A 12,987-nucleotide genomic window follows, 5' to 3' on the forward strand; every position below is an offset into this window, starting at 1 on the left:
ACAAGGAGTTTGGTGAGGGTCGGTGCCCTAAAACTATGCATACATTGTTGATTTGTGAGGCTGGATTAGGACAGTAGATCCTAGCAGCATTTCTCACTATGGTTTTTTCCCATTTCGGGTTTTTCATGTATTTCTTGGGTGCTGATCTTTATTTGATATTGCATTTCTTTCAGTTTTGATTTTAGATTGCATTTTTTTCAGTTTTGATATAGCATGTTTCCACACTTGCTGAGTTGATGCCTCCTCAACACTGGAAGGTTCAAACTCAATGATGTGACTCATTCATGCCACATAGCTAGGAAACTTTGGTGGTCTCTTGCTTTCTCTAAATGTGCCTTCAGGGCTTGTTGACGTGTATTTTGTACACTGCCTAACACAGAATAAAATACCTAAGGGTACCTTATCGTCTCTTGAATAAAGCCTCTGATTGCTGAAGATGTCGCGAAGAAGGATCAATCAGGATGACTCCAAGGTTCTGTAATGTAGGGTCTCTACGTGTGGATAAGCACCAGTGGTCGTTGTGAATGCTGTTTCATCAAGGGGCCTTATGTTTCCGTTCAGGAACAGATTTTCCTAAAACTAACAAGTTCTCAAAAAGATCAAAAGGTAGGGTTTGCAAGAGATGAATCCTAATCTAATCCTAAGAATGACTCAATGTAGGCTAGACTTGGTAAGATCCGACCAATTTCAGTATTGCCAAGGAATTACAACTCTACTGAGATTGATGCGATCTTCTAAGGTGATTATTGATTTTCAAATCATCAAGAATCATAGACACTACCATGAAGGTACATATCAATAGTTCAATGATGATTGAAGGTTTAAGTAATCCAAATATCTCCAGTTGACCACACAAGGCGTCCTTACAATCAGTAAGAAGCTAGTGGTTTGGAATGTGAATCTCACCAAAGATCAAGCTCAACACTTAGTCCTTCAAATTTAAACACTACTTCGACTGAGAATGATTCAAGAAAGTAAACAACCATGAAGATAACCACGAGAATTGCAATAAAACACCATAACTTCAATATTTTATTGATCTCAAAGTCAACATAGACAACAATTGCTTGAAATTCTTTCTTCAATGCTCAATCTTGCTACAAAATAACTTTCTTATCTCCAAAAGCTCTAATTCTAATTCTAATATCTCATTTCTAATAACAAAATGAAAATGAATGAGGGTATATATAGCATCCTCAATTACAATGAACGGCCCAGATCAAAAGAAGATCAACGGCTGAGATTTTGACACCTAAACCCTAATTAGGGTTTATTACAAAAAGTTCCCCTTTTATTGAACAATATTAAATGCATAGCCAAATATTTAATTGGCACAAAAATCTAGGAAACATAGACCAATGATAATTAAGGTGCCACATCATCTATAACAACCTCTCTTCTAGAACCTTGTTCCCTTTCCAATGCTCCTTCTTAGCATATGCAACGAATCTAGACACAATTCCTTCGATCTCAGCAATAGGAATTTCTGGAAATTCCTCATTCGTTCCTCCAAGTGGATGACCTGATCGAAAGCCTTGAGAAGAGCTACGTCCCATCCAGGCTCGAGTTCTTTGATTTTCTCAATCAGGAGCATAGTGGCGAACATTTGATCTCTTTGCTCATCTGTGATAACATTCTCATCTTTGCAAAAGATGACCTTGACCTTCTCCTCCAACTCTTGAAGATTCACATCTGTCTCATCTTCAATCCTTCTGCCAAGAATAGAACATAACACCTCAAACACCTTGTCCTGAATTGGATGGATGACCTCCTCAACTTGATTGCATTTGGTACTAATGTCTTCGAAAAGAACTTCCTTCATCTGAAGTAGAGTTGACCACTGGAGCAAATTATGAGCTCCTCCATCCATTATCTTTTCTTGTGCTAAGATCTTCCTTGGTGTTTGCCTGATTACTTGCAGAACAGGAATGATAACATCTCTAGTGTGGGCAAAGGCGGCTACTGTTATCATTAGGTTGTGAATGATCTCAAGGACCTGGATAGCTCGATGGGTGGTCTGCATCATTCTTGTTGCGAACTCAATGGCAACGGTATGGGATTTGTCAATCCAAGAGCTCATAAGCTGAACCAAGCTCTTAACTCTTTCTGCCTCACCAACTGATTCAAGGGGAAGTGCTTGTACAGGAGATACTGCTGGATCCTGACGTCCCAAAGGCTGATTGAGATGGCTAAAGTAGCCTCTCCAAGCACCGACCTCTCGCTCAAGAAGAAATGGAAAAGAATAGAAAGCTTGAGCGAGAGGTCGGTGCTTGGAGAGGCTACTTTAGCCATCTCAATCAGCCTTTGGGACGTCAGGATCCAGCAGTATCTCCTGTACAAGCACTTCCCCTTGAATCAGTTGGTGAGGCAGAAAGAGTTAAGAGCTTGGTTCAGCTTATGAGCTCTTGGATTGACAAATCCCATACCGTTGCCATTGAGTTCGCAACAAGAATGATGCAGACCACCCATCGAGCTATCCAGGTCCTTGAGATCATTCACAACCTAATGATAACAGTAGCCGCCTTTGCCCACACTAGAGATGTTATCATTCCTGTTCTGCAAGTAATCAGGCAAACACCAAGGAAGATCTTAGCACAAGAAAAGATAATGGATGGAGGAGCTCATAATTTGCTCCAGTGGTCAACTCTACTTCAGATGAAGGAAGTTCTTTTCGAAGACATTAGTACCAAATGCAATCAAGTTGAGGAGGTCATCCATCCAATTCAGGACAAGGTGTTTGAGGTGTTATGTTCTATTCTTGGCAGAAGGATTGAAGATGAGACAGATGTGAATCTTCAAGAGTTGGAGGAGAAGGTCAAGGTCATCTTTTGCAAAGATGAGAATGTTATCACAGATGAGCAAAGAGATCAAATGTTCGCCACTATGCTCCTGATTGAGAAAATCAAAGAACTCGAGCCTAGATGGGACGTAGCTCTTCTCAAGGCTTTCGATCAGGTCATCCACTTGGAGGAACGAATGAGGAATTTCCAGAAATTCCTATTGCTGAGATCGAAGGAATTGTGTCTAGATTCGTTGCATATGCTAAGAAGGAGCATTGGAAAGGGAACAAGGTTCTAGAAGAGAGGTTGTTATAGATGATGTGGCACCTTAATTATCATTGGTCTATGTTTCCTAGATTTTTGTGCCAATTAAATATTTGGCTATGCATTTAATATTGTTCAATAAAAGGGGAACTTTTTGTAATAAACCCTAATTAGGGTTTAGGTGTCAAAATCTCAGCCGTTGATCTTCTTTTGATCTGGGCCGTTCATTGTAATTGAGGATGCTATATATACCCTCATTCATTTTCATTTTGTTATTAGAAATGAGATATTAGAATTAGAATTAGAGCTTTTGGAGATAAGAAAGTTATTTTGTAGCAAGATTGAGCATTGAAGAAAGAATTTCAAGCAATTGTTGTCTATGTTGACTTTGAGATCAATAAAATATTGAAGTTATGGTGTTTTATTGCAATTCTCGTGGTTATCTTCATGGTTGTTTACTTTCTTGAATCATTCTCAGTCGAAGTAGTGTTTAAATTTGAAGGACTAAGTGTTGAGCTTGATCTTTGGTGAGATTCACATTCCAAACCACTAGCTTCTTACTGATTGTAAGGACGCCTTGTGTGGTCAACTGGAGATATTTGGATTACTTAAACCTTCAATCATCATTGAACTATTGATATGTACCTTCATGGTAGTGTCTATGATTCTTGATGATTTGAAAATCAATAATCACCTTAGAAGATCGCATCAATCTCAGTAGAGTTGTAATTCCTTGGCAATACTGAAATTGGTCGGATCTTACCAAGTCTAGCCTACATTGAGTCATTCTTAGGATTAGATTAGGATTCATCTCTTGCAAACCCTACCTTTTGATCTTTTTGAGAACTTGTTAGTTTTAGGAAAATCTGTCCCTGAACGGAAACATAAGGCCCCTTGATGAAACAGCATTCACAACGACCACTGGTGCTTATCCACACGTAGAGACCCTACATTACAGAACCTTGGAGTCATCCTGATTGATCCTTCTTCGCGACATCTTCAGCAATCAGAGGCTTTATTCAAGAGAGGATAAGGTACCCTTGGGTATTTTATTCTGTGTTAGGCAGTGTACAAAATACACGTCAACAGGGCTACATACTTCTCTGCATCTTGCATAGTCTGTCTACCCCATAGAGGTCTCTTTCGACTTATGGCAATATCTCTCGGAGCATCAGTAGGTTCCAAAGGCTCGATTGGATCAATAGCTTCTTCAAGTTTTAGTAGACTCCCTTTGAATCTCAGGAGTATGATCAACGTCCATGTCCTAAGGGATCTCCTAATCTTCATCATCTATCTCCATGTATGAACCTTTAGATCTTTTGAATGCAACATCTTCTTCAAAAGAGACATCCCTATTGATCTCTATTTGTTTATGTCCTCGAATGTAAATCCTGAAGGCTTTTGAAGATTCACTGTAAGCCACAAATATTCCTTTCTTGCCAGATGGTTCTAACTTAGATCTCTTATCTTTAGGCACATAAATATAAACAGGACAACCAAAGTTTCTCAAATGACTAACCTCAGGTTTACACTTGTAAATGCTTATTCAGGAGTCATACTTTCCAATATTTGATGAGGGCTCCAATTTTGAACATACATTGCAGTTCTGGATGCTTCTGCCCAAAGGAAGGTTTGTAAGTCTTGATCATGGATCATTGCTTTGGCTGCCTCAACTATGGATCTATTTTTCCTTTTTGCAACTCCATTTTGCTGAGGATTGTAAGGAACACAAAACTCCCTCTTAATCCCTACCTCAATACAGAAGTTACGAAAGCTTCCAAAGGTGTATTCTCCTCCATTATCAGATCTCAGAACCTTGATCCTTTTCCCAGACAAGTTTTCTATTTGAGCCTTAAATTCTTTGAATTTCTCAAGCACTTCTTCAGATTCCTTAGACTTCAAAAAATAAATCCAAGTCTTTCTAGAGTAGTCATCAATGAAAGTTACATAGTACCAAAAACTACTTAAGGATGCCACAGACATTGGACCACACAAATCAGAATGAACAGTATCTAGAATACATTTTGATCTACTTTCACTACTATAAAAAGGACCCTTAGTATTCTTACCCATTGCACATCCCCTACAAGTACCATTATGTTCCTGACTGAATTTCGGAAGGCCGGTAACCATCTTCTCCATGGATGGAAGAGCTCTGAAGTGAAGGTGAGCAAGTCTCCTATACCATAGCTCACTCAAACTGGTGGAATCATGCATTAATGCTTGAATTGGGCTAGTAGAAATTCTATATAGATTCTCTTGGCGAACACCAATCACTTTAGCTATTTTAAAGCTAGAGTTCTTCGGCCAAGCAAGAACTTTCCCTTTTGAGAATGCAACTTGATATCCTTTGTCCTCCAAAGCTGAAATTGATACAAGGTTCCTCTTGATACCTGGTACGAACAAGACATCACTCAAATGAAGAGGGATGCCGGAATCTAGATGAAGAGAGGTGGTTCCAGTGCCTTTCATTGAATAGCAAGCATCATCTCCGATTATCACTTTCAAGTTGGTTTCTCTTTCTACTAAGCCAGAAAGATGCTCTCAATATCCTAAAATGTGACATGAAGCACCACTATCAATCAACCAAGTGTTACTGTCTATTGGGAAATTGCTTGAAAGAGCTGAAATGAATAGAAATCCACTTGAGTTATCTCTTGATTCCTTCAGAGGAGAGACATCATCCACATCCGCAGTAGAGACATGACGCTTTGGTCTTGTTGGACAAACTTTAGCATAGTGACCATACTTGTCACATCTGAAGCACTGAATATGGGAGAGATCCTTCTTCTCTGATTCAGGAGCATCTGATTTCCTATCTCTACTTCTCTTGAAATTTTCTTTTCTCCCTTCTCTTCTTTTCCTCTTTGAAGTTTGAGTAGCAAGAACATAATTGTCTTCATTGTGAGAGCTATAACCCATACCTCTTGCTGCCAACCTGGATTCTTCTGGAATGCAATATGCTCTAAGGCGATCAAACTTTGGTAGCCTAGATCTTCCACTGATACTTTGAATAAAAGGCTCCCAAGATTGAGGAAGACCGTTGAGTGCCAACATCACTATGTCCATGTCTTCAACTATGTCTCCAATGGCATATAGTTGATCCTTCAATTCAGTAATCTTCATGAAGAAGGAGATGACTGAATCTCCTTTAGCCATCTTGATGTGATGAAGTTGTTGCCTTAAAGCAAGAGCTCTGCTAGTGTTATTGATCTCATATAATTCCTCCAAAGTTTTGAACATTTCTCTAGTTGCCTTCAACTTGGAGATAATAGGTACAAGGTGATCCTTCATGGAAACAATTAATATCTTCTTGGCCTTCGTGCCATTCTTCTTCCATTGTGTTTTCTCAGTCTCATCAGAAGGCTCGGGCACTTTTTTCTCTACAAACTCAAGAATATTGTTTTCTTCTAATGCAATTAGGACTCTAAACTTCCAAGAGGTGAAGTTAGAGGCACCATCAAGTCTATCTTTGACCTTGAGCCCATTCACCATTTTTTATGTAAGGATAGATGCCCTAAGAAAAAGAGAAAAATATTTTGCTTGTTAAATAATTCTGATCACGATATTTGCTAGATCCACTCTGATAAAATGTTAAGTTTTGGATCAGAATTTAAATTTGCAGATATACAGAATAATATTTCTTTAATTTGAATTAATCTGAAGCAATATATCAAAATATATTGAAGATATTAATTCTGCTGAAGATATTGATTCTTCCTTTAAGTGCTAGATAATTATTTTCAGTTTGCTAGACGTTGATGTCAGCCACATGAGACACTTAGCATATATATATTTCACAGACTATGTCTGAATGTGCACAGAATATATTCCGTCGACCCACAAAGTAGATCGATTTCAATGGTATCACACAAATGCACACAACAAGTTATACACAGGAATTGCAGAATAAGAACAGCATGTATCTCCTTTTCAACTCCTCTAATGCCCCCGTTTGAAGGGATAAATACCTGAACAGAAGTCTTGAAAAGACATGACACCAATCGGGGTGGTGTTGATGAGTTTTTAACGCACATGCGAACACAGAATAAAATACCATAAGTATCTTATCCTCTCTTAAACAAAATCTCTCGGATGCTGAAGATTAGCTTAAGGATCACTTGAGAAGACTCCAAGGTTCATGAATGTAGGGTCACTACATGTGGATAAGCTCTGTTGGTTGATGTGATTATGCTGGAATCACAAGGGGACTTACATTCGAATGCCTGAATGCTTGATTTGCTGGAACTTAGATCATCTGATGTTACAGTATGGTGATGCTTTTGATCCTAAACTAACTTGAGTTTGAAAAAATGGCAAAAGATGAGGGGTTGAGAGAGTCTATTCTAATCCTACGAATGTAGGAAGATGGGTGAATGATCGGATGGAATCCTACTGGGCATGGTCTCACCATCAAATAGAACAATTCAACACAAGCTCAGTGCAATCTTCTAAGGATGTTTCAAAGATGTTCGAATCAATACCACCAAACATTGATTACCATTCAAGTTAATGCATAAGCAATGAGTGTAGGATGATTCGAGTTTAAGCTCATGTCACTCCAGTTGACCACGTAAAGCACACTTACAATCAACAAGAGACTAGTGGTATGGACTAAACGGATTCCACATAAATACATTCAACAACTTCTTCCATTCAATCTAATCAACATGAAAATAAATTGAGAAGTAGAACCCATGAGGCTTGCTGAAATAACAAATTTCACCATAACTTCAATGAAAAGAATATCTCATTTACAAGTCATACCAACAATTCTTCCTTCTCTTAATCTACTCTAATTCTAATTGTTATTCTATTCTCTCCTAATTATTAACTATTAACTATTCTCCATTAACAATTACAAATGAAAGACTCTGAGCTTTTATAGAGAGCTCATTTGCAATGAATGGCCAGGATTGGATTTCCATCAACGGCCAAGATTTTACAATAAAAACCCTAATTAGGGTTTGTTACAACAAACTTCTCCATAGCCAATGAGAAAATTACATTCCATGAGTGAACCAATAGAAATCAGGGGTAGGTGCCTTGGAGTTTGTGTCGTAACTGGTGAGTCAAGTACATTGAATCAAAACATGCAGATGTGGAACCCCTCTAATTGGTAGAGATAGTGACTGGGATGATGACTGGGACGCGACCTCCAACTTGCCCTTTGTAGGTTTGATCTTCTAACTTTGATTAACTCTTCTGAAACTATCTACTCTTGAATGTCTTAGAATGAACTTTTGGTGTCATCTTTGCATCTCTCCTTCAGAATTCCTTCTCTTGTGACTTCTTTCATGTTGTTGATGTTGTAGATCTTGTCTTCGTGTAAGTGAATGCTTCTTGTTTGATCCCCTTATTTCGTTCTTCATTTCCTGCAAAACAAACAAGCATCAAATACACTTAATATAGGTTGATTAAAGCATATAACGAGGATTGACCATCATGAAGCAACACTTGAAATTGCTTTTTGCTCGTGAAGAGGAGTTCTTTAAGTGTATTTCATCCTTGATGTTCATTAAGTTTCTCCTTGCCTTTATCTTCTTCATTTCCTTGAACTTCGCTCATACCCTTCAAATTGTGAAGTTTGCTCATGTCTTACTTCTTGAAGTTCATTTGTATCCCTTGGTTTGTAAAGTTGGAATTTTCCATTGAAGCCCCCCTATATGAAGCTCACTTGTCTCAAATATGAAGTTAAAATTTTATCATGAAGCTTGATTCATGAAGTTGACATTCGCTCTTATTTCTCAATGTATGAAGTATAACTTCGCTTCACTTCTTCAATTCATGAAGTAACATCTCGCTCAAAAACCTTCTAGGATGAAGTTCGCTCCTTCACTTTAATTCATGAAGTTGTAAGATCGCTCCAAATTGGTAGTTTATGAAGTAACAACTTCGCTCCAAATCGGTGATCCATGAAGTGAAAGACTTCGCTCTAAATTAGTGAAACATGAAGTTGCTTCTCTTAATTATTTATCTTATTTATATCCAACTTCATTCTTAAAAATCGTTCCACTTAGCAAGATCATGAACTTCACTCCTTATCCCAAACACATGAAGTAATAAACTTCGCTCCAAAACCTCAACTCATGAAGTTCGCATCAAAACCCAAACTCATGAAGTAACAATTTCGCTCCTACTCGGCAATTCGTGAAGTGGAGGATTTCGCTTGAAGCTTGCAGTTGCTAAAGTTATCAACTTCGCTCATCTCTTTTGATACATGAAGTATGAATTTCGCTCCTAGTTGCTTGAACCCGAAGTTCGCTCCTATCTCTCAACTCATGAAGTTGTTGACTTCGCTCCTCTTAGTGAGATCATGAAGTTCATTTGGCATTGAGTCCTCTTTAGGTGATTATCCTTCTCTTATTCAATTTTGCTCATGCTTATGAAATTCGCTCTCCTTGGTGAAAACATGAAATTCGCTCTCTTTCCCCAATGCATGAAGTTATATACTTCGCTCACCTCCTTCAACTCATGAAGTAGCATTTCGCTCACCTCCTTCAATTCATGAAGTTGGGAATTTCACTCACTTTCTTTAATGCATGAAGTTAAAAAAAAAAACTTAGCTCGTCTCCTTTAACTACCAAAGTTGATTTATTTCACCTATTTATATCCAACTTCACTCTCAAGTTCACTTCATTTTGCTAGATCATGAATTCCACTCCAAAGTGCTTGAACATGAAGTTGTCAATTTTACTTCAAAATGCAAACTAGTGAAGAAGAAACTTCGCTCTAAAGTGGTGAAACATGAAGTTCGCTCCTATCGTCTCCAACATGAAGTTCGCTCATCTCCCCTTCAACATGAAGTTCGCTCATCTCCCCTTCAACATGAAGTTCGCTCACCTCTCCTTCAACATGAAGTTCATTTGACAAGTTAGTCTCTCCGTCAAGATTCATATATGGAATATAACATTTAAGTATTTCTTATACTTTAAGTTATATTCCATATATATTGTCAGGATGTTTGAGAGTGGTTTCGGACCTCCAAAAGTTATAATGCAAAATCTATTTTTTAGAAAATTCTTCAAATTTCCAGACTTAGTCAAATTTCAGGACACTTTAGGATCAGGATGACATTCCAAACTTCTAAGGCGAGTTCTCTCTGACCTTGATGTAAGGGACGGGACCTAGGAGGACACTATGCATTCAACCAAGGTTTGATTTAGCAACTTGAAGCGTGACCAAATAGTATACAAAAACCCTAGGAATGATCTAAATAACCCCTAATCACTCAACTGACCTGACCTCCTTCACTACCATGAGGAGATCCACCTGGCTTGATGACCTTTGAGAAACTCAATCCCTTCAATGCAAAGGCTAAGACACTAAAGCAACCAACAACAAAACTAAAAAGAGCTAACCCTAGAAAGCAAAAAGTGGGGGTCCCCATTTGCAATGGGGCGATGTGTGAATACCTCACAACAGGTGGCACAACAAGGAAGGGGTGTGATATGAATAAACACCCGATAGGCAACCAATATTAGTTATCCATTAACAAATGGATACTAACTAAAAGAAACTTATAACATAATGAAAACTATTAGCATAGTTAGAGAAATAACAACAATAATGAAATTGCTGATATAAGACAGCGATTATAAGGAAATAAATAAAATGTTAATAAAAGTTAAGACAACAGTCAGGGGAAAGATATCTCCTGCTGCTATAACATCAACAATATTTACATAAGTAAAGCCTATAATTATAGCCTAAATGAATTTTTGGCAACATTCCCAACTTCCAGTATTCAACTGTCAGCATCTCTTTGACATTTTTGTATCCATCCATTTCTGAGTAATTCCACCAAACACTTACTTAAAACTAAAATATTGATAACATGCTAAAGTATAGATGATGTCCTGATTAGCAAGAGCTTTGTATAGAGTACGCCAAAGAGTCTATTTTGCATTCTTCAAAATTCAACTCAATTCAGAAGTAGAAGTGGAGTTTGGTGACAACCATAGCAATTGGAAATTACATCTAGAGACACTTGGAATATACTCACCTAAGGATAAAAACAAGAAGATGACAAATGCAGAAATTGATAACTACCTTGAATGAGCAAGGCATATCTTATTATAAATCTAACACTGAATAATTTCTCGACATTGCTTGTCAGAACTCTACAGTACTTTCTTAAAATTATAATTAGATCCACTCTCTTTCTTCCAAAGGAAAAACACTCTAGAACCAAAACAAACAGGAAAACAAATTAATTATGGTGACCTACATGATATCCATTCATCTCTGTTTATCATAAGAACCATGCTAAACCAAATATTATGCAGGCATTACATATGATAAAAATGCAGGCAAGTGAGGTGTGGAATGTTGCTTCAGCAAACTTCTTATCTTTACATACCTCGTTGTTATATCTTCCATTATACCCACCAAAAGCAATGAGTATATCCTCCCCATTGATTGAAGTAGACACAAGACTCAAGCCCTGGAAATCAAAAAGATACTCTATGAGATTATAATCAATATGTCACAATTAAATCCCTCCACATTCAAAGAACTTTTGAGAAAAACAACCAAAAATAAACATGGATATCATAATATTGGTGCACATTTTGTTGAAGAAACATACAAGGGATGATAGTCAAACTAAATATTAATAATGATACATCAGAGTTACAATTTATTAATTTAGAATAACTATCTGAATAATTTTTCGAACTCATAGTAACAAGTGGGATAATTTTCATCAAAGAACCTTGATGGAATTCAATAAAATTAGATATGACCCATCGAACCATATTCTATCCAAATTTTCCTATCAAAGGAGATAGTTAAACTCCATCCCAGATCAGATTTTTAGTACCTGGAATTGAAAATAGGCAACAGCTGCTCAACAAAGAGCATCTAATATGCCAATTCAAGAGAGCTTTTCTGAGAACTAAAACACTTAGGTTATAGGTACAAGAGAATTGAAAACGTACAAGCTATGTGGGCATCCTCTTAGTGCCTGTAATGTCCTCTTTTAGGATGCTTAGTAATTATGGGACAATTACTCACTTTCTTGTACTTATCATAGATCACAATATCTGATTTTTTATTATAAATTGATATTGTTTGTAGTTAAAGATAAATATGCAAATAATGTCACTTGCTCTCTCTAATAGATGCAATGATGTATATGCTAAGTGAATGATAGGCCACTAAACTTCCCTTTCACCAATATTGATGAGGGATACAGACTGAGTACAGTGCTGTCTCTGATCTAAACATGTGAGTTATGCCACTGTGATATTCCAATCTGCAACTAGATGCAAATGCTCTGCCTGATATGTTGATAGGTTTCTGCAATGATCTTTGCTGCTATGTCTGATGTAAACAATAACGTATGCAGGTCTGAAGTTGCTGCTCCTGATGTGAAGAGATGTGCTTGCAACGAAATAAATGACTGCTGTTCCAGATATGTCAATTGATGCACGCAATGTCTTGGTGCGTTTCCTGATTTGTGCACTTGCTCCTTATGCAACCGGTGGGGTGCCTTAATGGCAAACTGCTCGCAAAGAGCAAATCCGAACTGGATGTAGAAAAGAAATATAAACTTAATCAATGCCCTTATAGAAATGATTGGGATTGTCTTCTTCTATGATGGGTATGAGGTCTCTTAAGAGACACGTCCCTCGTCTCTTCCTAATCGCTGCCCCTTATTGTCTTTAATTGTGCCTGTTTACATTATAACCACCATGGTTATGTGCATAAAGCATAATCGCTCCATTAGTATCGTGCCTCTTCATTAAGATTGATATGTTTGCTGTTCATTAGCAACTTACTGTTGTATAATATTGATAAGTCTATCCATCAATTAAGGTGCTGAGGGCATTAATATTGAATCAGCAAACTGATGGAGATCAATGTTAATGTTATTCATTAGTTGACCATCTAGCAATATACAGATCGCTTATCCCTTCATATTTATTGATCCTTAATA

General features: G+C 37.5%; 1 protein-coding gene across 1 annotated transcript in view; it reads right to left on the bottom strand.

Annotated features, from left to right (window-relative positions):
• Window positions 1-12,987, bottom strand: part of LOC131038899 (acyl-CoA-binding domain-containing protein 4) — a 106,776-nt gene that overhangs the window by 47,440 nt on the left and 46,349 nt on the right. The window contains exon 14 of the mRNA XM_057971462.1: window positions 11,407-11,490. Within this exon, the coding sequence (XP_057827445.1) occupies window positions 11,407-11,490 (84 nt within the window). The remainder of the gene's footprint in view (window positions 1-11,406; window positions 11,491-12,987) is intronic.

The sequence above is a fragment of the Cryptomeria japonica genome, chromosome 1, assembly GCF_030272615.1.
Source record: "Cryptomeria japonica chromosome 1, Sugi_1.0, whole genome shotgun sequence".
NCBI classification, from domain to species: Eukaryota; Viridiplantae; Streptophyta; class Pinopsida; order Cupressales; family Cupressaceae; genus Cryptomeria; species Cryptomeria japonica.